The 26,759-nt window shown below is 41.0% G+C and overlaps 1 protein-coding gene across 1 annotated transcript in view; it reads left to right on the forward strand.

Moving 5' to 3' along the window:
* Positions 1–26,759, forward strand: part of ZZEF1 (zinc finger ZZ-type and EF-hand domain containing 1) — a gene marked incomplete in the record, with an annotated part of 3,903,331 nt that overhangs the window by 532,870 nt on the left and 3,343,702 nt on the right. Inside the window, 1 exon segment of the mRNA XM_044082903.1 lies at positions 16,161–16,269. Within this exon segment, the coding sequence (XP_043938838.1) occupies positions 16,161–16,269 (109 nt within the window).

A 26,759-nucleotide genomic window follows, 5' to 3' on the forward strand; every position in this document is an offset into this window, starting at 1 on the left:
GGTCCTTAGAGATGGGGTAAAAGTTTACACCTCTGCTACTTTGTCAGCTAGAGCTTTGAACTGCCAATTTCATATGATTCAATATCAAGAGTTTATGCTTGACCAATTGACTAAAAAGCTGTCCTCTGAAGAATCTTTAGATAAAAGTATGTTCAAGAAATGTTACATAACATTCAGCAGGTTAGTAACCATTCTTTAAAATGTGGCTATGATGCACTGGAGGCTTCCTTTAGATCAGCCATGACGGGCACAGTTATCAGGAGGCATGCATGGTTGAAAGAACAGGCATTACCAGACCATATCAAATCTAAGCTTTTGGATGCACCTATGGACAAGGTCAATTTATTTGGTGCCCCCGCACAGCAGGTTCTGAAAAAGATGGAAGAAAGCAAAATCTGTGCAAACAGTAAAAGATTTCTTACAAGTTCAACCTCCAAGGTTTAGCAGGAATTGGCCCTCCAAGAATTGGTCCTTTCCGGAGTCCTCTAAGGCACAAAGAGGCAGGAATAGGCGCTTTAGAGGCAGAAACCAATCCAGAGGTGCCTACAGGGGTCGCCAGTGGCAGGGTAACAACAAACAAGGCACGGACACAGCCACCACCACTACAACAACTCAATCACAGTGACTTGGCGGTGGCACCGCCTACCAGGGAACAACTAGAAGCACCCTTAGGCGGAAAGCTAACCTTATTTTCAAGACACTGGCACTGCATTACAAGAGAAAAATGGATTTTGCAAACTATAGACCAAGGTTACAGGTTCCATGTCCATACTCTACCAGGAAAGAGAGGAATGCCAAACCTACCACCTACTCAAAGGGCAGAAGCTCTAAAACAAATATCTCAATTATTAAGAATGAGAGCTGTGGAAAAGGTACCATCTATTGAGCAAGGGAAGGGATTTTACTCCAGGCTCTTCCTGGTACCAAGAAAAGAAAACAAATGGAGGCCTATTCTAGACCTGTCCGCTCTAAACACATTCCTCATTGTTCCAAAATTCAAAATGCTGACTCTACAGCAGCTTCTTCCCATGCTGGGCAAGGAGTCTTGGCTGGTAACTCTAGATCTCAAGGAGGCATACCTGCACGTCCCCATAAGACCAATTTGCAGAAGATACCTCAGATTTCTTGCAGGATCAGAGCATTATCAATTCTCAGCATTGCCCTTTGGCTTATCTACTGCGCCCAGAGTGTTCACGAAATGCCTGGCATCAGTAATCGCTCATTGCAGAATTCAAATCTATCCCTACCTGGACGACTGCCTGATACAAGCGGACAACAAAAACAAATTAACAGAAGACTTACAAAGAGTCATCTACCTGCTACAGGCCCTGGGATACACAGTCAATACAAAAAAAGTCAAGGCTGATTCCATCCCAAATAATAACCTTTCTGGGTGCAGAACTGGACACATCAAAACAAATGGCATTCCTAACTGCAGAAAAGAAAGAACAACTTCCTCTCTACTTCTTGGCATTAACAAAGCAGAGCCATCTAACTGCAAGAAAAGTGTTACAAGCTCTAGGCTTCATGGCATCCTGCATAATTCTGGTCCCTCATGCCAGGCTTCATATGAGAAAGCTACAGTGGTACCTAAAGAATTTGTGGTCTCAGCACAAGCACAGACTGGAAACCAAAATTCCAATGATCCCATGCCTGAAGCAAGAGTTCATATGGTGGGCTCAGGCCTGTCAATCAAACACAGGACTGCCCTTCAGCAAAAGTCATCCAAGACAAACTATCACGACAGATGCCTCAGACCTCGGTTGGGGGGCACACATAATGGACAAGTGCATTCAAGGCCTATGGACTCAAGACCAACTGCATCTGCACATAAATCTAAAAGAAATGATGGCAGTAAAATTGGCAATCCAGGCATTCAGACCTCTTCTCCACGAAGGCCAGCTGTTGATAAGGACAGACAACACCACAGTTATGTGGTACATCAACAAACAGGGAGGCACACACTCATACCCCCTATGCCGGCTGGCACTAGACCCATGGGATGTGGCTCTGGGTTACAACCTTCAGTTACAGGCAATTTATGTACCAGGGAAGGAAAACATTCTAGCAGACATATTAAGCAGAACTGTAACAGATGCCCACGAATGGATGCTGCATCCGGACATCTTCAAAGCCATCACAAGAAAATGGGGATTACCACAAATAGACTTGTTTACATCCCCATACAATCACCAGTTGAAGAAATTCTGCACAAGGACTTCCCACCCACTTGCTTGGAAGGTGGACTCCCTATCCTTCAGTTGGGAAAGCCTGACAGCATACGCATTCCCACCACTTCCTTTGATGCACAAGGTGCTTCTCAAGATCAAAGAGGAACGTCCGAGGATCATTCTGATAGCCCCAGACTGGCCAAGACAACATTGGTACCCACTACTGAGGAGCATGTCCAGGGAACAAATATGGAAACTACCACTGATCCCATTACTGCTGACACAGAACAACTACAACATTCTGCATCCAAGCCTAATGACAGAAATTAACCCAAATTTATCCCAAAGGGTTAAGGTCATAATCCTGGAGGCTCGTAGACCTTCAACAAGAAAGAATTATGCAGCAAAATGGAAAAGATATCTCATCTGGAGTGCTGCAAAAGGGCAAGATGTGACACTGGTGAACATAGCCAACATCCTGGAGTACTTGGCTGAGCTCTACCACACAGGCCTGTCCTATTCCTCCATCAAGATACATGCATCAGCTATTTCAGCACAATACAGCTTGGATCCTCCTGTCTTCTCGCATCCTCTGCTCAGACAGTTTCTGAGGGAATTAAAATGTAAAACCTCCCAGGAAACCTCCATTGCCAGCATGGGACTTGAACTTTGTGCTAGAAAAACTGACTCTGCCTCCTTTCGAGCCTGCAGCTACAGCAGACATGCAATACTTATCCTGGAAGACTGCCTTCCTGCTGGCAATAACTTCAGCAAGAAGGGTCTCTGAACTACAAGCATTAATGGCAGTACAACCCTTCCTGATCTTCCATCAAGATAGAGTGTCCATGAGAACAAATCCTACATTTATGCCTAAGGTGGTATCCAGAGTCTCTTTAAATCAGTCTATCCACCTTCCTACATTCTTCCCAATCCACAGAACAGGGAGAAAAGCTCTTACATACCTTGGATGTACACAGGCAATTACGCTACTACCTGGACAGGACAAAAACAATAGAAAACTGACCAGCTTCTGGTAGCTTATGCAACAGGAAAAGAAGGAAAACCAATTTCTAAACAGACAATCTCCAAATGGATAGGAAATTGCATTAGATTTTGTTACTCCTACCATGGAAAGAAAACTCCAGAGAACATCAGGCCTCACTCCACAAGGGCCACAGCCACTACCACAGCTTTCTTACGAGGAGTGGCTACCAAGGACATTATAGAGGCTGCTACTTGGACCTCCGTGCATACATTTGCCAAGCATTATAACTTACCTCTGTACTCTAGATCCCGTGCTGGCTTTGCCACTGCTGTTTTGCAAGGGATCCTGACTACACCATAATCTATTCTCATTTCCTCCTCCCCTAGTTTAGCTATGGTATTCTACCCATTTGTAAGGACTGCAGATGCATCCTTGAAGGACATAGTACAGTTTTGTACCTACCATAAATGTAGATGTCCGAGAGGAATGCATCTGCAGTCAGGATTACCCACCCTCCTTCCCCTCTGAGGTACTCCTAGGGTACTTGCCAATCTTCAGCTAGCTTGGGGGGGGGATCTATTATGGTGTATTTGTTTGTATATATATATACATACATGTTTATTTTGTGTGTTTGCTCTCTACTATTTGGAAACTTTGGCATTTATCCAAATTTAGCCTACCAAGAGGGCACCTGGCATCTGGGGCAAGAAACACTGAGGAAAATGGCGTCGGCTGATGCCTTTATACCCGAAAACTGCCGCAATGACGTCGGGTGAAGTGCGCCACCAGCCGAAGCCAGACCCAGACTTTGGAATCCGGCCGACCGAAGGGCTGCCTGACGACAGGACAACCCATTTGTAAGGACTGCAGATGCATTCCTCTCGGACATCTACATTTATGGTAGGTACAAAACTGTACTTTTGCCATCCTTTTGAAATATTGTTAAGGAAAACCTTGCAGATCTTAATCACTTTCTTCCCTCTAAGCTTCCAAACTAATACATATATTCCATCTATTCTGAAGAATTTCCGGCAGATGGATTATACATCACCTTCTTTATCTCATGTCATCCTATCTTAACTGTTAATTGTTATGCCTCATCTACCTCTAACCTTGGTATACTTTGTCTTCAATAAATATTTCCATTTATGTTCTTTCTTGATTTCCACATTTGTCTGATTTATACAATTTTCAAACCATTTCTGAAATATTTCTAATTCCTGTACAGGATCTCTGGCTATTTTTCTTGTTATAGGTTCTCTAAGTTTGGCAACAACCCTTTCTACTTTCTGCTACATGTGTCATTGTGAAAAAAAGGTTTTTGTGCTCTGGAGTTAGCAAAAAACAGTTGCTTAACATCAGTCTTTGTAAACTCATCCATATTATCCAGATGCTCCCTTATATTCAATTTAACACTCTGCAGATGTTCTTCATGTTTCACTGTTGCAGTCATCACATTTGGGTAATCTGCCTGCAGGTAGCCCTCAGCCAGCCTGAATACCAGAGTTTTTGGATTCCTGCATCGGATCCTGTCTCTTCTTCCATGACGTCAGCTCATCAGGGGTATAAAACTTGCAGCCGACGCCATTACATCAGTCTTCCTTGCCGTGTTGTGCCCAAAGCAGAAGCAGTTTGCAAGTGCCAGTCGGCTGACTCCTGAAATTTTTGTTTTCGAGTTTCAGATCCGAAGTCAGTAAAAGTTAACAATTGTCTTACCTGTGGAAAGCAAATACCTCATAGAGATTTTCATTCATATTGCATCCCCTGTTTAGGCCCAGACCACGACGTCCCTTGCTGTCAGTTTTATGCCTTGTTCAACCCCCAAACTATTCGTCGGGCTATTTTTGCAGCAAATTATTTTCATACTCTTTCTCAGTACTCTGAAATGGCTTCGTTAAGCCGTCCGACTACCGATCTTCCAAAAAAACGTAAGGATAAAGACAAACTGCATAGGTCCAAAACTGCCGACGATGCTTCGGTTAAGCTAGTCGCCAGTCCACCGGTACTCCGTGAGGCACTTTCGCAGCCTCTGATACTTGCTACTTCTTCAGATTCGCAGGCCTCTACTAGACCCATTCGGAGTCCGGTATGCCACAAGATACTTCTTTGACTATGGAACCTGCAGATGTCTCTACCTTGGATGGGTCCAGAGCCGCTGTGCAGGCACAGGCTTCTGAGGGTGTATTCAGGCCACCAGACTTGCATTTTAAACCGATGCCATCATCTTCATCCAGGCCTAAAACTCGCACTATGCCTAGAAAACCGACGTCCAAACCGCAGGCTTAGGCCCATATGCCTAAAAAAAAAATGCTTAGAATGGCTGAAGACCTTATTACCTTAATAAGGGGAAGCTAGCCTTCCCCCTCTAAGAGACCTAGAACTGATTTTCCTTCCGAATCTTCTGATCAGGAATCTGATATTTCTGTTCCTTCTGATTGCCAGGATTTGCCCTTATCTACCTATGAGGATTCTGATACAGAAGGTTCCATTCCCTCTGCTTCCCCTCCAGAAGATTTTTCTTTTGGTGAAACTTTGCACACTCTTAGGGAGCATTTCCTCTGGGAAAGCCAGGATTACTCTGACTCCAAAAAGAGGCTTAGGGAATTCTTACTCCTTCCTCAACACAGGCCTTTAGCTATCCCTCCTGTTCTGGACATTGTAGATGATGCTTTCTTGGAATCTAGCTTTTCCCCAGACACTTTACCTCCAGCTCCCAGAAAACCTGACAGGTATTAAAGAGTACCTGACTCTCACAAGTTCCTCTTCAAGAATCCTACTGAAGATCCAGAGACCATTTCCCAAGGACCAAAAGGCATTAGGGCTACTGCTCCCAAAAATCGTACCCCTTCTGATAGAGATTCTAGAGCCTTAGATAGATGGGTTAAGAAGGTATACACTTCTGCTACTTTGGCCATTAGGGCTTTAAATTGCCAGTTTCATATGTTAAAGTATCAGCAGCATATTATGGGGCTACTTAAACAGAAAATGATGTTGATTCCTGACTGTGCTGAACACAAAGAATTACAGGATTTAATACTTTCTGCAGAACAAGTTGGTAAACATACTTTGCAATGTGGTTTTGATGCTTTAGAAACATCTTGCAGGGCTGCTGTCACTGGGTCTGTACTTAGAAGGCATACTTGGCTTAAGGAGCAAAACTTGCCAGGTCATGCTAAAGCTAAATTATTGGATGCTCCCTTAAACCAAGACCGCCTTTTTGGCAACAAAGCAGAAGTCATCCTCAAAAAGATGGAGGAAAAAGCTAAATCTATGGAAACTGTTAAAGATTTCCTACAAGTCGTCAGGGGTATAAAACATGCAGCCGACGCCATTACATCAGTCTTTCTTGCCGTGCAGTGCCCGATACAGAAGCAGTTTGCAAGTGCCAGTAGGCAGACTCCTGAAATTTTCGTTTTCGAGTTTCAGAACCAAAGTCTTCAACTAAAGCTAAGTACCCCATTGGGGAAACTTTTTTTTTGCTCTTTTCCGATGTCGGTAAAAGTTAATAATTGCATTACTTATGGAAAGCAAATACCTCATAAAGATTTTCATTCGTACTGTATTCCTTGCCTAGGCCCTGACCACGACGTTCCTCGCTGTCGGTTTTGTGCTTTATTTAATCAGCGCACTATCCGTCATCGGTATATATTTCGCCTCTAAATATTTCGGTTCTCGGTTTAATTATCCAGAAAGGTCATCGGTTAGCCATCCGACTACCGAGATTCCGAAAAAATGCAAAGATAAAGACAGTCCGCCGAGGTCCAAAACTGTCAACGACGCTTCTCCTAAGCCAAGTCGCCAGTTCGCCGGTACTCAGTGAGGCGCTTTCGCAGCCCCTGATACCTGCTACTTCTGATTCGCAGGCCTCTACTGAGACCCATTTGGATGCCATGAGATGTTTCAACTATGGAACCCGTGGATGTCTCTACCTTGGATGGGTCCGGAGCTGCTGTGCAGGCACCGGCTTCTGAGGGTATATTCGGCCTACGGACTTGCATATTAAACTGACTCCTCCTTCACTTAGGCCTAAATCTTGAACCATACCTAAAAAACAGACGCTCAGGCCTCTATGCCTAAAAACAAATGATAAGAATAGCTGAAGATCTAATAGCTCTAATCAGGGGTAACCAACCCCTCCCCCCTTCTAAGAGGCCTAGGACTGAAGTTGTTTATGAATCTTCTGACCAGGATTCTTTTTTTTCTGATTCTTCTGATGATCTGGATTTGCCCTTGTCTACTTATGAGGATTCTGATGCAGAGAACTCTATTCCCTCTCCTTCCTCTCCAGAGGATTTTTCTTTTGGTGAAACCTTACATACTCTAAGGGAGCATTTCCACTGGGAAAGCCAGGATTTTTCTGATTCAGAAAAGAGGCCCAGGGATTTCTTACTCCTGCCTCAGCATAGGCTTTTAGCTATTCCTCCTGTACTAGACATTGTTGATGATGCTTTTTCGGAATCTAGTTTGGCCCCTGATTCCTTGCCCCCTGCTCCCAGAAAACCTAACAGATACTACAGGGTCCCTGAGTCACACAAGTTCCTTTTAAAAAATCCTATTGTAGATCTAGAGACTATTTCTCAGGGGCCCAAGGGCATTAAGGCTTCTACTGCTAAAAATCCTACCCCTTCTGGTAGAGACTCCAGGGTGCTGGACAGATGGGGTAAGAAGGTTTACACTAATGCAACCTTGGCCATTAGGGCTTTAAACTGCCAGTTTCATATGTTAAAGTATCAGCAACATGTTACTGGATTGCTTAAACAGAAAATGATGTTGATTCCTGATTGTGTGGAAAATAAAGAATTACAGGATTTAATGCATTCTGCTGAACAGGTTGGAAAACATACTTTGAAATGTGATTTTGCTTCATGTCTGTGCTCAGAAGGCATGCTTGGCTTAAGGAGCAATCTTTACCAGATCATGTTAAAGCTAAATTGTTGGATTCTCCTTTAAATCAGGACCGCCTGTTTGGCAACAAGGCTGAGGAAGTTCTTAAAAAGATGGAAGATAACGCTAAATCTATGCAAACTGTTAAAGATTTCTTACAAGTTCAGCCTCCTAAATTTAGTAGGCACTGGCCCTCTAAAAATTGGTCCTTTCCAGCCTCTTCCAGGTCTTCTCAAGCCAAACCCAGACACAGCAGAAACCCCAAGTTTCAGTCCCAGGGAACACACAGGACTAAGCAGTGGGGGGCCTCCACTTCCAAATCTGGGAGTAATAAGACTCCCCCCTATAGTAAATTGTTTAATTGACTTCCTTTTAAAATTCCCAAGCACTTATCAACTGACTGCCCCTTTGGAGGGAAAGATTGTTGTTCATGCAAAGAACTGGGAGCTTATTCCCCAGGACAAATGGATTTTAAATATACTGTCCCAGGGATACAGATTTCACTTCCACACGTTGCCAACACCAAATGGATGGCTGGACCTACCCCCAAATCAGTGTGCAGAGGCCCAAAAACAAGTACTTTCTCTCTTAAGAATGGGGGCTATTCATTTGGTACCCAGAAAAGACAATTCTTGGCGTCCTGTCCTGGACCCTGTCTACTCTGAACACCTATTTGGAGAGTCCAAAATTTAAGATGCTGATTCTTCACCAGTTGCTTCCTATGCTAGGCAAAGATGCCTGGTTTGCAACACTAGATTTAAAAGAAGCATACCTGCACATCCCAATCAGGGAATCTTGCAGAAGATACCTTCACTTCAAAGCAGACTGCACACACTATCAGGTCTCTGCACTGCCCTTTGGCTTATCTACTGTGCATTTTGCAGGCAAAGAAATATTCAAATATACCCATACCTGGGCGATTGTCTAATTCAGGCAGAAAGCCAGGACATACTTTTGAATCATCTGGCCTTTGTACAAAGGGTTCTAACTTGTCTGGGGTACACCATAAACGAAAAGAAATCTCACCTGGTACCGTGTCAACAAATTATATTCCTGGGCGCAAGCTTGAATACAACTTCCCAGATCGCTTACCTCACGCCAGAGAAACAAACTCATTTGACAACCTACTTCAAACAAGTGGCCACAAAAACCCTGCTTATCTGCAAGACAAATACTGCAAGCCTTGGGGTTCATGGCCTCCTGCATTCTTCTAATTCTATATGCAAGACTGTATATGAGGAAACTACAGTGGTATCTAAAAAGCCTATGGTGTCAGCATTCCCAGGATCTAGAAACAGTGATTCCTGTCATACCGTGCCTACACCTAGAGTTCCTTTGGTGGGCAGAAGCCTGCCACCAAAACAAGGGACTACCTTTCACACCACCCCCTGCTACCCAAACCCTAACAGACGCATCAGACTATGCATGGAGGGGGGGCTCACCTGGCAGGGAAGTGCATTCAGGCAAATGGAACCCAAGTCAAATTCACCTGCATATCAATCAAAAAGAAATGTTAGCTGTACAGAATGCTCTGACAGCCTTCAAGGACCACATTCTTCCAGGACAACTAATGGTAAAAATGGACAACACCACTGTTATGTGTTACATAAACAAGCAGCGGGGTACATATTCTTACCCCCTCTGCAAACTAGCCATGGCGTTGTGGAACACAGCCTTGAGCTACCAAGTGCACCCACAAGCTCAATTCCTGCCAGGAAAATTAACTACACTGGCAGACGGACTAAGCAGAAACCTCATGGACCCACACGAATGGAAACTGGAACCAAGGATTTTCAACATGTTGACAAGCAAATGGGGGAGCCCAGATATAGACCTATTTGCCTCTCCCCAGAGCTACCAATTGGACAAGTTTTGCACAAGGGCTCCTCGCAAATAAGCCTGGAAAGTGGATGCACTGTCCTTCAGCTGGAAAAACCTGTCAGTCTATGTGTGTCCCCCCCCGCCTCTACTCTCCAAAGTACTACTAAAAATCAAACAGGACAAACCAAGGATGATTTTGATTGCTCCAGACTGGCCACGCCAACACTGGTACCCCATCCTGCGCAGTGTGACACAGTTATCCCCATGGCACCTTCCTCAGACTCCTTCCCTGTTGACCCAGCAGGAGAACCAGATTCTGCACCCTCAGCTTCTAACACTGAACCTTGCAGCCTGGCTAATTACCTAATCTCTCCTTTACCATCCCTCAGTAAACCTGTGGTGGGTATAATTTTAGAGGCAAGGAGGCCTAGTACTAGAAAATCTTATGCTGAAAAATTGAAAAGATTCTGTGCCTGGAACCAATCTCAAGGGATGAGTACAGCAGCACCCAATTTACCTCAGATTTTACAATACTTAACTGAGATGCTTCACAATGGCCTGTCTTTTTCCTCCATTAAAATCCACGCCTCAGCCGTTTCAGCTCATTATAACACGGAACATCCCCTCTTATCTCATCCACTGCTCAAGTAGTTCCTCAGATGGGCCTAAAATTTGAGACCACCCAGGAGAGCACCAACCCCTTCCTGGGTCCTTAACTTTGTTTTGGAGAAACTCACTCTACCTCCTTTCGAGCCAGCTGCTACTGCAGACTTAAAATTTCTTTCTTGGAAAACAGCTTTCCTTTTAGCATTCACTTCGGCTAGAAGGGTATCTGAATTACAGGCCCTTATGGCAGTGGAGCCTTTCATCATCATTCATGCGGACAGGGTGTCCCTCAGAACCAATCCATCCTTCATGCCCAAGGTGGTATCCAGTGTGGCTCTTAATCAATCCATTCATTTGCCAACCTTCTTTCCTAATCCACAGAACAAAGGGGAATGGATACTGCATTCCTTAGATGTGCACAGACAACTTAGATTCTACTTGGACAGGACTAAACCTCAAAGGAAATCTGAACAACTGCTGGTAGCATTTGCTGCAGGGGCAGAGGGGAAGGCTATTTCAAAGCAAACCATTTCTAAATGAATAGGCCATTGCATTCATTTCTGCTATAAGCATCATGGAAAACCTATCCCCCAGGGGATCAGACCTCACTCCACCAGGGCTGCATCTACCTCTACAGTCTTTCTCAGAGGCGTCCCTACTAGGGACATCCAAGAAGCTGCTACCTGTAGTTCTGTATATACTTTCACCAAGCATTATTATTTGCCAATTTTCTCTAAATCCAGAGCTGGCTTTGCCACTGCAATCTTGCAGGGCCTTATAGCTGGTCCTAATGCTATTTAAATTCCTCTCCCAACCATAGCTTTGGGAATCTACCCAAATGTAATGACTGCAACAGTGAAACACAAAGAACATAGTACAGTTGTGTACACTTACCTTAAATGTAGGTGTTCGAGTGTATTCACTGTTGCAGTCTTGGTTACCCTCCCTCCAGACCCCTAACTTCTTTTGGTTATACCTCTACTTTTTTTTTTTTTTACTTTGCTTAAAAGCTTTTTGGTGTATTTGCTTTTTTGTTGGAGGTATATCATTGTACTTTTATATTTAATTGCTTCCCATTAGGAGGGCACCTGACATCTGGGGCAAGAAAAACTGATGTAATGGCGTCGGCTGCATGTTTTATACCCCTGACGTCATGGATGAAGGGACAGCAACCGACACAGAACCCAAAACTTTGTTAATCAGGCTGACTGAGGGCTACCTGCAAGCAGATAACCCAAATGTAATGACTGCAACAGTGAATAAACTCGAACATCTACATTTATGGTAGGTGTACACAACTGTCCTTTCTGTGGTGCTCAGGAATATCCTTCGGTGAGTCTGTCCAAGATCTCAGGTAGCTGAAGACTCTCTCCGATATTTCAATGAACAAATGATTGACATCAGATAAAGAAGTTATGTACTTACCATAACATTCCATCTGTGTTGTGCATCTTCATTTATCCTTGAATCCCCACCCTGCCTTCCCCCGCCATTCAGACCTCCTGTTGGAACGAATTCTGGTCCTAGTTGTATACTTTTTCATAGATTATATCAGATATGGTTTCCATAAAAGTGTTGTTAGAATTATTTTTCTGTCCTGTCTACCTGCAAACTCAGTTTGAGGTAATGTGGAGAGTAGCATTCTGAAAAGGACTTGAGCTCGAGAGTTTTTGGTTCTCGAGGACTGTAGTAATGACTGAGTTGGTTGAGGCTCGGAATTGAACCCATATGTAAAGGATAAATGCAGATGGGCAACACAGCTGGAATGTTATTTTAGTACTTCTTTTTCTGTCTAGTTTAGTCCAGTTATTGTACCTTGGGGCATATTATGTAAATTCTCTATGTGCGCTTGCTACTGAATTCATATCTTCCATACTGATAGCTCCATAAATTTCTTCAGAAATTTAGCCTTTTGTTGCATTTTCACTTCTAGGTCCCCCAAGTGCATCCTCACTGTTGCAAATTAAGTTCCTGTTTCCAAATATAAGTAATTTTCTCTGCTGAAAGTTGATACTTTCTCCCAAAAGTTTTCTTAAGCTTCATAATAGCAGTTTTAGGTGAAATATAAATACATTCCAGCATAATTCTCCTCCCTTGCCAGTAGCCCTTTACTACCACAGATAGACTATTATCCTTTCTCCCCTTCTATCAATTTTTGAGTTCTCAATTTTCTTTTGTCCCTGATAGTCTGCTGAATATCCATCTTGAAATTCTTTCTTTATCAAATTCACTTGCTCACTTCTTTTCAAACATGACTCCTGTGCATTGCTATATGCATGTTGCATTTTTTAATATAATACAGTACTCTTACCTGTTTGTATATACCTGTGAAGCCATTCACATTTCAAAGTAATGTCGATAGTGTAGCCATTATGATAAGAAGTTTTTATACCCACCTGTTATATATGTCCGCTTTTTAAAATGTTTGTAGCTTGTGATACATGCATTTGTTTCTTGTCATCTGCATTTGAATCTGTATCATATCGTACAAGAATTCTTGTTTTAATAAAAACCTTTAAAAAATCCCCAGGTCATCCCCATAATCTTTTAACTTAAAACAAACTCAGAAATCTGTTTGTCTTCAAATAATAAAGTTTAACCCGTCTGATAGGAATAGTTGTCCCAAATAGACAGCTGTACCCCCCACACACACATTATCTAACCTAAAATTCACGTTATCTGTGCTAAAGCGCATGTTACATCATGTCCTCCTGGTTAAACTAATTTCCGTCTGTTCTCATCTCATCTTTATTCACCTGAAAAACAGCATGTATGCTTTTAGAAAAGCATTAACTTTTAGCCTGAAGAAAAAAGTGCACTGGCTAATGTTTAAATAAAAGTTATACACTGTTGTAGCAAATGCATTGTGGTATTTGGGTTCAAGGAAAACTGCTTTGTCTTATACACTTCCAGAAATTTCAAACTTTATTTTTAGTGAGCTGCTTTCCCATGTACCTTTTAAATTTACATTTCTGTAGTCAGGCACTGTCCAGAGCTCTTGATTCATTGCCTGGACCTGTAGTCACCTCTTCTCCAAAGAAATATAACAAAATGTACAGCTGACCCTAGTTCCCCAGGTGCAGACTTCTCAACTCATACTGATCATTTATTTTCTAAAGGAAGACTTTTCATTACGTTCAGTGTTCTCATTTTTTTTAGCATATGTTTTTCCTTGGCTTAATCTAATGAGTTTCTGGTGTATTAATCCAGGCATTCAGCAATGCAAAAGTAAGAGAAAACACGTCACTGAGTTCGGAGGCAGAACGGTGTAGGAAGGCAAGGCTGGGGGTGTGCACGAGCCTCCCAGCAGTATGCTGCCATGGATGTGATCACAGAATGTAAATCACTTCATTTGCTGGTGAAAACCGTGCAAATGAGGTGATTTACCGATCCAGGAAGCAGACAGACATCTATGCAGCAGCCGTGTCTGCATTACAAATGTATGCAGACAGTAACTGTGTACACTCCTGTACACAGTTACTGTGTACAGGAGTGTAAAAAAAGGGGGTGTGTATTATAATCACTGTACTTTTATACCCCATCTTCCATTCCAACAGCCAAAGTTACAGCATATTAACTTGAAGATGCTTTTGGCCAACCTTTCTTCTCTTTACATTGTAATGCCTACATTTCTTAAAACTAGAGAGTTCATGTTTACTTAATCACTGAAAATGTTTTACTATGTAACAGTTTCTATTGTGAAATTTTTTTTTGCAAATGCTGTTAAGAAAAAAATGGTTTTATTAGTCAACTCTTCGTATTTTCTTTTTTCTTCCTTCCAAACATTATTGACATGAAGTGGGATACATGCCATTCAGTACCTCCTCCACAGGTTTTCCAAAGTCAAAACATTAACGCCATTTTTTAAATTATTTTTATCATTTATTTATTTTATTTTACATTTGTTGACCGGGCTAGTCTAACTGGATATATGTCCATTTTCAGTAGAGGCCCGGGGAGATAAGCTCCAAGACATACGGATAACATAAAAATTGCTAACAAATATAAGAAGAAAAAAAAAAAGTACAGTAATATATAATAAATCCCATAGACTGACTTTGCCAGTGAACCAGTTTTTAGTGTTCCAAAGGAAAAATCCTTGAGACAGAAAAAAGCACAGGACTTGACTAGAACAATAGGGAGTACCTTGGACTCAGTCAGTCTATGGGTTTTATTATATATTACTGTAATTGTTTTTCTTCTATTTGTTTGCAGTTTTTATGTTATCCGCTTTTTGTGTAAAGCCATACTTCACAAATGTGATTGATGTTCTGTAGTTTCTAGTTTTAGTGTTGTTCATCTCCCAACCCCATAATCCAGTTGAAGTCCAAGGTACTCCCTATTGTTCTAGTCAGCTCCTGTGCTTTTTTCTGTCTCTCAAGGATTTTTCGTTTGGAACATTGAAAACTGGTTCACTGGCAAAGTCAGTCTATGGGTTTTATTATCAGATGACTGTGAATCACACTATCTTTCAGTTTGATGTCTGGCTTTTTGTTAGACTTTTGTATTTCCTCTTTAGCCTGTTCTGAACCAAAAAATGACTTTGATCCTCCAGGAAAAAGTATTCTGAAGAGAGCTGGGTACAGTAGCTTGAATCTCACACCTGCCTCTTGACCTTCCCTTATTGCCAGGATAAAATTGCTTCTCTTCTGACTGTTGTACAGTGAATAATCATTTTCCACATTCTACTGTCTCTAGTTTTTAGTACTGTGAATTTCTGCCACAATCCACTCTTTCAGCTAGTGTGATTGCATCTTTACTAATACAGATCTTGGCTGCTTTCTCATAGCCAGGTTTGAAGCATACATATGATGTGCCCTTTCATTTAACAAATTCTGCTGTGGAATACCAGTCGATGTTATTTGTACTTAAAATTAATAAAGTATGTTCCTTCCATTTTCTCTGGTACAGTAGACAATCTCAAGTTTTCTCTATGTACGCTGTCCTCTAACTGTACTATTTTTTAAACAGCTCTTCTTGAGTGGACTCATATTTTGCCAGCCTTTTCTTCATTTTGACCTCTGATTTTGCAGGTTTATCAGTTTTTCTGAATAGCTGCTTGAAGCTTTTCCTGTTTTTTCCAGCCTTTTGTTATTTCAGTTGATGTACTCCGTCATTGTTTCATTTATTTTACTCCACTCTAAGTGCTTTTGATTTATTTTTTTCATCTAAATTACTGGAAGCCATCTCTTATACCAAAAATGGAGCTTAAACTGCATTTTGCTGAACAGCTGCAGGATTCTTTTCAGTCATTATTTTCTTTTCGCCTTTTCTAACTGATTTTCGTTTAGCCTGTCAAGGTTTCTTCTTACTGACATCCAGGCAATGTAATTTCTAATCAATAAGTGAGTTTTACTAAAACTGTCAATTACTATCCCTTATCTCTTTCTTTTTTTCCTGCTGGGAGAACTAATGTTAAGCTGTGCTTCAGTGTGCAGCCTTTTCTTCTTTCTGGTACAATTTTATTTTTCAGTTCTGCGACTAAAGTTTGTTTTGTATTTTCTACCATGTTTAAGTTCTTTGCTACTGTCTTGTGAATGGTTATTTGTAAGATAGTTGAAGTGTTATTGCCAAGTATAAGCTTTTCTGCATCTGTTACATGGAAAGATAAATAGAAAGTCTCTGACTTGTAATAGGTGCTGCCTGATTACAGTCAGTACTGACATTCTTGTGACTATGTTCCTTTTTTATAGAACCAGTTCATCAGATATCCTTGGGGAGGATGATCCTGTGGGTTGGTTTGAGACTGAAGAAGATTGTGATGAAATAGATGTTCGTATAACACCATGTCAAATTGCAAAGGTGAGAACTTGCATGCTTAGCAAAGTTGCATTTGATGGTCTGATTACAAGTCTCGACTTCCTCTTCAAAGTGTTTGTTTCTTTAAGTGAATAGAACTAATTGCCACTTGATGTTGTAACAAGAGGCCACTGTCAATGGATTGATATTTTTTTTGCTGACTCTTGGAGCTATTTCTGGTCTCATCTTCTAGGTACCACACTTAGAAATATATTAATAATGAATATGTAAACTGTGTTGTGCTGTTAATGAAGACCTCAGGATATCAGTGCGAGTCAGATATTTTTAAGCTTTCTATGATCATTGACAGTGAAGAAACAATTAAGGATAGCGAAGTTGTTGGAATGCGCACTTAGTGTAGTTTTTCATTTCTCCTTCTTTGCCAAGAAATCACTGCATTCATTGCAATACATCTTAATTAAGCAACATCTTTGCAGCTGTAGTAGCCGTTACTATGAGTACATGGAAGGGTGCTGACTGGGATGATAAGTTGTAATGTGTCAAGATGTACATGTGTAGAAGTGGGGACAGATTCATCTTAAAGGTGTTTCCACTTTGCCATCTTTGTTGGATCCACTTCTGTAGAGTAGATTCAAACAAACCTATAAAAATGAATACCACAGTGATGCCCATAATGGTGCAAATTAATTCCATTTCCAGCGTGAGCCACAGTACATGTCTATTCATTTTCCTACAAGCCTCTAAGTAATAGTAATGGATTTCTTTCTGTAGTTAGCTGCTACACCAACAGTTGCTTTCAGAACAAAAGGTAATTAAAACAACCCCTAAACAGTCCCACCGGTATCAAATTGTTAGAGTCTTGAAAGTGTTGTGGTGCTTCAAGTGGTTGATTGCTTCATCATGTTGCTGCATGCGTCTTGGATAAAGTTTTTTTACAAGTTAAACTAGTGTACTGCTATCACATTTGACAGTATTGTAGTGCAAAAAGCCGTGTGTGGAATGACAGCAGAAGAAATGGAAAAAATTACAGAAAATGTTTGGAAGCAGAACTGACTAGTCATATATTGAGTGAATTGCAAAACTGACTGATTGGATATGATGGTGGTGATAAAATACTGATCTTAACATATCACTGTATGCAGAAGTTGCCACTGTGTTGAAAGGGGTCAGATAGAATTTGAAGCAGTTAACAGGATCATTTGGAAAGGGCTGAAGTTGAAGACTGAATTTATGAATGAACCGCATACTACCATGAAGCTGATTATGCAGAAGGTGGATGGGTATGATAAAAAAAACATTGATTATATATGTGAAATATGTTGAAAAGCAGTTGGTTTTGATAGAGGGATAAATCTTGTAGAGGGGAATCTCTGACTAGTTGATAAAGCAGAAGGAGTAGGGGTCAATTTGTTTGAGGTGCTGAAACAACAGTGGTACAGAGGACTGGGTTCAAGAAGCTGCCTTTTTGGGCTGAGAAAAGAGTTTGTTTGGTATTGGCTCAGTCTGCAAAAAAGTATGAGAACCCTAGGTAGTTTGGTTAAGTTAATACCATAGTAAGAAAAGAAGCAATTCTCATGGCAATTGTGACAACTAATAAAGAATTTCTATGTAGCAGGGCAGCTCATTTGTGTAATTTATGACTACTCAGAGGTAACATTACAGAAATGATTGCAGTTTGTTGAGGTGATTACTAAGTTAAAAAAATGAAAACAGGTTTGTAAGTGTTTACTTGGCTAATGACTAGTAATATATCACAAGTCTCTGTCAAGTTCTGGTATCCTTGATAAGTGTAAGCAGGGGTCAGGGGGATGAGCTATTTACAGGCTGCCTGGGTACATTAGAGACATAGGTGCCAAACCGTGAATGAATTCCCTGTTCCCTTTCCAATTGTACAAATTACGAATTGGGTTGAGGAAGAGCTCTACTTCACATAGCTGGTGAGATTGTTCCTGCGAAGGGCTTGTCTCTGGAGAAATTTAAAATACAGATTGAGTTTTTCCTGCTGCACTGAAGTTGTTTTTATGAGACGGAATGTTCATGTTTATCAGTATGTAAGAGGGAGTTAAGTGAAGAGAATTGACAGTGCTTTTACCTTCTGTAAGCAAGTGAGATGGGATTAGTTTTGCAAAATCAGGAAATTGAATGAACAATCTGAACTGATCAGAAAAGGGAGATTTGTGTAATGTGGCTAGAGCAATGCTGCTTCAAATTTCAAAGAAGTTGAGCACTTCAGCATGTATGTAATAGGACTGTTAGGTATGTCTTTCTGCTTATATAATGTGTGACCTTGAGAAGGTATTTTGATGGTTGAGAAATATGGAAAGATACATTTTAGTATGCATGTGAGTTATATACCACTAGATTGCATATCATATTAAAATTGATAAGTCAGAATTTCCTGACTTCATTTTTATTGGATGCAGAAAGAAATTCTGTTCAGACAAGACTAGGTGTTCTAATGGGGGGGGGTCCTTTAACATAGGAATTAATTAAATCTAAAAGTGAGTGTAAACTCTTCTTTATTGCTGTAATTTATTCTTTAATAATAGGAGCTTCTGTTCAGAATTACAATTACCATAAACTAAGTTTATCCAATTTTCATTTCCCTTTAAGTGGCAAAATAATGCCTATAATTGTGTTATTTTGGGCTGGAAGATGCCTTCATAGGAATGAGAAAATTAAAAAAATTGCGTTCAGTGCAGTAGCTATTTACTTAAAAATGTGTCAGATCTTAAAACATATTTATTGATACTAAATTACTGACATGCATTATATAGTACATTTGTTTTGAGTATGTCTCACTTTAATAGGATCAGATGTAATACCATTCATAATAAAGTAGCATTTTTCTGTCAGAAAGAGAGGGGTACATTTGAATTATTGTGCCTTAACAAGTCATGATCATATTGGAAGCATATGTTTTATTTTTTGGTATTGGCTTTGACAGAGTCGTGCTGTTTAATTTTTGGGGAAGGGATCCCCAATGCTTGCTAACAAGCCCTTTGAAACCTACTGGCTTATTCATTTCACATTAGGCAAGAGCTGATACCAGATCATTTACTCCCACAAGGCATGAGCTGACATCTAAAGGTTGTCATCAAAGCAACCATCAGGGTTTTTTGCTGTGGTCCTTCCCACTCTGTGTAGATTCTCATTCACCTGGCAGCCTGTTCAAGCTCTTCTTGTGCTGCCAGTCTATATTCAGATGGCAGATCATGCTTGATAGTTATGTGTTGTTTGAGTATAGCACTGGTCAAACCAGTTAAGGCACTTGCCTGGCTTTTATTTAACTTTGAAATGACATCCAGTGTGATATACTATATAGAGGAGCTGTAGTTGACATAGACAGGGCTCTGCTCTAAAAGGAGGTGCAATGAAGAAGAAATTACTATTTTGAAAGTCATGTTGGTTAACCATGCTATTGTTGCTTCTTAAAGTAAAGCTGTTTTTGGAAATATGTATAGCGTTATCTTAATAGTCATGTTGTTGCTGAACTTGCAAGTTCTCTGTTACAGTATTATAAGTAGGAATGTTGCCAGTTGTAAGACTACAATGTATATGATGACCAGAAATGGGTCTGCCTTAATTGTATAATCAGTGATATTACTTGCAGTGGAGGAATTATGAGTTCTGATTTTGTCAGTTTTCATTCTATTCTCAACTGGGATCCATCTTGGCCATTACTAAAGCTCGTGGTAACCAAAACGCTCTTGAGCTTCTCATAATGCACCAACCTCTGACATACCCCAGGTCTCGTTTGCTGCTCTTTGTGAAAAGACATGGTCAGCCTTTGCTCCCGAGTTTCACTTATCAAAAAAGCAGATAAGTGTATTTTCTTCCTACAAAGATCTCATATTTTTCTTACACTCTTTATTCCCTTATTCTCATACATTAACGTTGCTGTATTTTACCATTGTTGGTAGTTATTTCCCCTTTTCTCTAGTCTTACATACTTATGTAATTATAACTACCATTGTTGGTATTATCATTCTGTTTTCTTTCCCTCTGTTTTAAAACAAAATAGAAAAAAAACTTATTTTGTGCTTCTGTTTGTTTTATTGGCACTGGTATGCCCGGGAAGGGTCCTTCTGACTTTAAAATATGTCTGAAATGTGGACACAAATTGTCTCTTTCAGATGCCCATACACTGTGTTTATTGCATAAGTCTACAGCATCTACAGGAAGATTGTTCTATATGCCATAACATTAATCCCAGAGTGCTTGCTGATAGAAAAAAAACACTTATTCTTAAAGGTTTGTTGCCATCATCCTTTGGTGAAGTTATCACTGGGTCTCAGTCTCACCCTAAGTAAAGTCTAAGGAGCCAAAATCTCAGTCACAGTTACCTTCCATTTCCTTAACTCCATCTTTGGAACCTTCTAGGAAGAGATCAAAATCTGATCCGAGGAGGTCTCAAACCTCCTCTTATTTGGATCCAAAGAAAAATAGATTAATGGATCCTACATCCTCAGATTCAGCTAAGAAACCTTCCAATCTGACTGTTTCAGGTCCTATTATTCTGCCAAGAGCCCAGTATTCTTCCTCTTTTGATCCTGTGCCTTCTAGGGTACATTCCAGCTTTATGAAAATGTGCTGTTCAAAGTCACTTTCTCTGGCTTCATCTCATTCATCCAGGAGTTTGACTGAGGAAGATGTGGATTGAATGATGAGGAAGTTTCTCTTGGCACAGATCCAGATGGGTATTTTACTGGCTCCTTCCACTTCGAGTCAGGAGGCCTGTCCATTGACCGCACCACTATCTCATACTTCTCCTGTGATAGTTTTGGTTGCTTTAGAGTCCCTATCCTTCCGGGTACATATTACTGTACATCAAATAATCTAAACAACAGTCTGTAAATTATTAATTTCCTTTTTTTTTTTTTTTAAACAAGAAACATCTTTATTAAACAATCACTTAAAACATAGGCAGTCATACATTTATATAAATTAAAGCAAACCACACCGATACAATCCTAGTAGCAAGCATTTTACATTGCAAACCATACCGACACACACCCAGCTGCAAACATTATGCACACAATCTACCCAGTCATTTATAGTCAAACATTACATAGCTCAGTTCTTTTAAACCTCATTCATCCCCTGTATGTATTGTTCCCACAATTTCCATGTTTTCCTATGTAGCTTGTTCCTACTGTTTTCTAAGGGTCATAACTCCTGTTCATTTATCTCTGTTACTATATTCACTACTTGTAGTATATTTGGTTTAGATTTTGATTTCCATTTTCTAGTAGTTTGTTTTTTGGCAGCCGCCATAATTTGGCAAAGCAAGGCCTTACCCTGTCTAGGCATTTCTGATTCTGTATCATAACTCAGAAAAATCATCCTCTTGTCACACCAATCTGGCCACCCAGATAGTGCATCCTGCAGAGAATCCTTTAAGTCCACCAACTGACTGCATTCCCAGAAAATATGTTCCCAATTACCTCTTTCTTCCTCGTCACACCTACAGCGTTTACTGCCCATCCCAGGAAAAATTCTCTGAAATCTACTTGGGGTGTAAAAATATATATGTAAACATTTCCAAGCAAAGATTGTAGAGCTAGATTTTGTTGTATGTTTGGGATATGTACATATATCCTCCCATTGTTTCTTTGTGAATTGCTTATCCAGTTTCTCTTCAGTCTTTTATAACATTATCTGATTGATTCTTATAGTTATCATGCAATATTTTGTATGCTCTACTAATTATTCCTTTTTAATGGCAGCTTCTGTTGTGTATTCTACTAAAAATAATAATCGGGAAAAAAGCAGCAGCAAGCCATAACCACCTTAAAACATGTAATGTGTTCCACAGCAAGCAAAGCACAACACACCACACCATGATAACACTGAAACTACTACTGGTTCATTTTCGTCTCCAACGTCATCAAAAAACTGACTACTAAAAACCCTACCAGTGCTGGTCTTTCATTTTAGGACCCCCCCCCCATTTCTTTCTCTTTGCCTATACTCTGATATTAATCCCTGATAGGGAAGGCAATCTCTAACCTGCAGTCCAAATAAATTCTTGGCATATTCCCATTCTGTCATCTTTCCCTCTCTAGTTATTTGCTCCCTATACCTTGGTTCCTTTGCTAGTTTCCATCAATAAATTCAAGTCCCCTCTTGGCTATTGGCTATATCCCTAATTGCAGTCACCCTTATTGGCAGAATCTCCTTTCTCCATTCCCGTGTTGGCTTAGTTCTTAGGATACTTTCTTTTACTTTATGCATATAATATTCTGTATGATTATTGATGTCCTTCAAGGATGCATCTGCAGTCATAACATATGGGTTGTCCTGCCTCAGGCAGCCCTTCGGTCGGCCGGATTCCAAAGTCTGGGTCTGGCCTCGGCTGATGTCGCACTTTCCCCGATGTCAGAGCTTCTGGGGTATAAAGGCATCAGCCGACGCCATTTTCCTCAGTCTTTCTTGCCGCGCGGTGCCCGAAGCAGAAGCTGTTCGCAAGTGCCGGTTGGTCAGATCCAGAGATTTCAGCTGCCGAAGACTTCTAAAAAAGCTAAGTACCCCGTTGGGGACACTTTCTTGCCTCAGCCGATGTCAGACAAAGTAAATAATTGTTTAACTTGTGGGAAACAAATACCTCATAAGGATTTCCATTCTTACTGCCTTCCTTGCTTAGGCCCAGACCACGACGTATCAGCTTGTTTAGCCTGTGCCTCCTTCAACCGACGGACTCTTAGACGTCGGTCGGAGTTTGCAGAAGAGTTTTTTGGATCCGCTTTTGCATATAAAATGCCGTCGGAGACTCCGACTACACATTTAGCCAAAAAACGCAAGGAAAAGGACCGACACTCGCGGCCCGCGGTTTCGGCTGAAACCACGGTTAGGCCTACCGCGAGTGTCTCGGTTTCGGCTGAAACAGAGTCCTCGGTTCTTACTTCTGCCGAAATCATACCTCCGACAACCGAGGCCAGAGAGGCCTCGGCTGCGTCGGCTACAGAAATCCCTACCGAAGAAGTAAGCGCACAAGAATTGTCCGACACCATTCCAGTGGACATTTCTACTCCTGCACGTGGGGCAGCTAGGCCCCCTGCTTCTATGTGTATTAAGGCCTTCTCCAGAGCTAAAGCAGCTAAAATTTCAAAAGCCTTACCTGCAAAAGCTACTTCTCAGAAACCTTCCTCAAGTTCTCAGATTCTCAGCCTTGCTGAGGACCTTATATCCATGATTAGGGGTTCCCAACCTCACCCAGACAGGGCCTCCCACCCTCCTGCTGACAAAAGGCCTAGGACTGAACCCCCTGAACCTCTCTCCTCAGATTACTCCTCGGATGGATCTGATTTATCAGACCATCAGGAAGGGCCATATTCTCCTTATGAGGATTCAGATGCAGAAGACTCTATTCCTTCTGCCTCCCCTCCTGAAGAATTTTCCTTTGGGGAAACTTTGCATTCAATGAGGGAACACTTTCAATGGCAGGATCAGGATTTCTCTGATTCTAGAAAAAGATTAAGAACTTTTTTACACTTACCACAGCATAGGCCTTTAGCCATACCACCTGTGCTAACTGTAGTTGATGATGCATATAATGATGTCAGTTCTGCCCCTGACTCTCTTCCCCCGGCCCCTGACAAACCTGACAGATATTACAGGGTCCCGGATTCTCACTTCCATTTGTATAAAGCCCATGCTGCAGACCCAGACACTATATCTCAGGGCCCAAAAGGTGTTGCAGCTGCCACTGCCAAAAACCCCCTACCCTCTGAAAGAGAGTCAAGAGCGTTAGAGAGATGGGGAAAAAAGGTTTATACATCTGCCACTCTTTCTGCCAGGGCATTAAACTGTCAATTCCACATGATACAGTACCAGGAATATTTGTTAGATCAGCTGAATAAAAAGCTTTCTTCTACTGAACCTTTAGACCGAAAGTCCCTTCAGGATTTGGTACACAACTCTCAGCAGGTCAGTAATCATTTCTTAAAATGTGGCTATGATGCACTGGAGGCTTCATTTAGATCAGCTATGACTGGGGCAGTAATTCAAGACATGCCTGGCTAAAGAGCAATCCTTGCCAGACCATGTCAAGGCTAAACTCCTAGATGCTCCAATGGAGAAACAAAGTTTATTTGGCTCCCCTGCACAGGAGATTCTAAAGAAAGTGGAAGAAAAAGCAAAATCTGTACAAACAGTAAAGGATTTTCTGCAGGTTCAACCTCCGAGGTTCAGCAGAAACTGGCCTTCAAAGAATTGGTCCTTTCCAGACACCTCCAGAGCACAGAGGGGCAGGAATAGACGCCCAAGAGGCAGAGGTCAATCAAAGGGTGCCTACAGGGGTCGTCAATGACAGCCTGCCAACCAGAGGAGTAGTGCCACAGCTGCAATTACAACCACTCCCACAGGACAGACACAATGACTTGACTCTGATTCCGCCTACCAGGGAACAACTGGAAGCACCCTTGGGCGGAAAGCTGTCTTTATTCTCGAAAAACTGGTATTGCATTACAAAAGACAAATGGACATTGCAAATAATAGACAAAGTCCAAAACTAAAAGTTCTGTGCTATGACAAAGTCCCCCCAAACAGCAAACAGCAAAATCCAAAAAAGAAAGAAGAATGGCAGGACACTGCTGGATTAACTCCTTCTTTTATTAAAACAACCAAAACATCCAAGGATAAGCGCTTTCGGGTGTGATACCCTTCATCAGATAAAGAGAACAAACATTACCACTGTTTTAAATTAAAAGCCAACCAATCAGCAATCAGTAAATTACCCGCCTTTTTAGTAGGGCGGGTTTCAAAGGAACCATGTCATTTAACCCTGGGCTCCTATGAGCCCTCAGCTCCAAGATCCATTCAGATTCAAGGGATTCTGTCATCAACCTTATGTCTCCTCCCTATTATTTAACCTTCGTTAACCACAGCCCTGAAGCTGAAAGTATGTGTTGAGTGCTGTTCAATGTGCCTATAAAGAGCATTATGCTCATTTTATTTCTAATATTGGAAAGATGCTGTAAAATTCTGATCTTAAACATATTATTGGTCTTCCAACATAATATGCTGCGCATTGTTCACATGTAGCCAAATAAACTATGTTACTTGTCCTGCAGGTAGCCCTTGCCTTAAGATGGTATAACCTTCCAGTAACAGGATGTTTAAAAGTTGCATTCTTATTGATAGACGGACAGGCTTTACATAAGCCACAGGAACACTGCCTGGGCTCTCCTTAAATAAATTGGATGTAGTAAAGCCTTTTCATTACAAAGGATGTCCTTCAAATTCTTATTTCTCTTGTATCCAAAGCTGGGTCTGGTTCCTAATAGATCCTTTAACTTATTGTCACTTCTTAAGATGTTCCAGTTTTTAAAAATTATATTTTTTATATCTTTGGTATTGCTACTGTAGGTGACAAACAACTTAGGTTCCCTTTTTTGTGGAGCTTTGGCCTTGGATTCAACGAGCTCTTGTCTGATCCATGGTTTGTATTTACTATCCCTTTTCTGCCTGCTATCATTAATGACTTCACTAATCATCCCTCTTTGTATCCTCTGTCCAAAAACATTGCTTCAAGGACTCTATCTCTTTCTCATACTCTGTATCATTCATTGATATCCTAGATATTCTACCTGCCTGGCCCTGAACTATGTTGGGGAACATATAACGGGGATGCATGCTATCAAAGCATAGCAAACTGTTTTTCCAGCAATCCTTTCTAAATAACTTCGATGAAAAACCATTGCTAGTTTGTGTAATACTGACATCCAAAAAATCTATGCTGGTATCAGAGAAATTCAACTTAAATCTAAGGAAGGATGTAGTGGAATGTAGATAGCTGACAAAATCTATTAACATGTCTGCCTCACCCTCCAAAAGAAAAAACATCGTCTACAAACGTGTATACATATACACATGTTGTTTCCATAATGGATGTTCTAAAATTACATCTTTCTCCCAAAACCAAAGGACCAGGTTGGCGTATGTATTAGCACAGGGCGTGCCCATAGCTACCCCCTGTGCTTGTCTATATATTTGCTTGTTCCCTATAAAGACATTATTCTCTAAGACCAAGGCCAACATCATCTTAACTAAGGATATATTGTTGTCCTCCTCACCCAAGTCACTCAGAACCCCACCTATGGCTTGGATACCAAAGTCATTACTGATCACAGTAAAAAGATTATGGACATCCAACGTCACCATTAAAAGTTTTCCCTGTGGCTTATTATGATTGAACCTGCCTACTCTTCTAAGGAAATCACCAGTGTCTTTCAACACAGAGGTTGCTTTATCTAGAAGTGGTCGAAGTGTATATTCTACCCAGATGGAGATATGCTCCGTGACCCAGCCTCTACCTGAGACAATGGGTCTGAACGGGGGGTCTTCTACTGATTTATGAATTTTTGGCAGAGCTTTAAAAATAGGTATAACTGCTTTTTCTATCCAAAGAAATTGTAGCATCTCATCACTTATTAGCATATCAAAGTTTAACCTCTTCAAGCTGTTGTGTACTTCATCCACTAGCATCTTGACACCTATGGGGTTGAGTGGAACATAGACTTTCTTATCTA

Source organism: Protopterus annectens, chromosome 9.part0 (assembly GCF_019279795.1).
Source record: "Protopterus annectens isolate FY-2018-M chromosome 9.part0, PAN1.0, whole genome shotgun sequence".
NCBI classification, from domain to species: Eukaryota; Metazoa; Chordata; order Ceratodontiformes; family Protopteridae; genus Protopterus; species Protopterus annectens.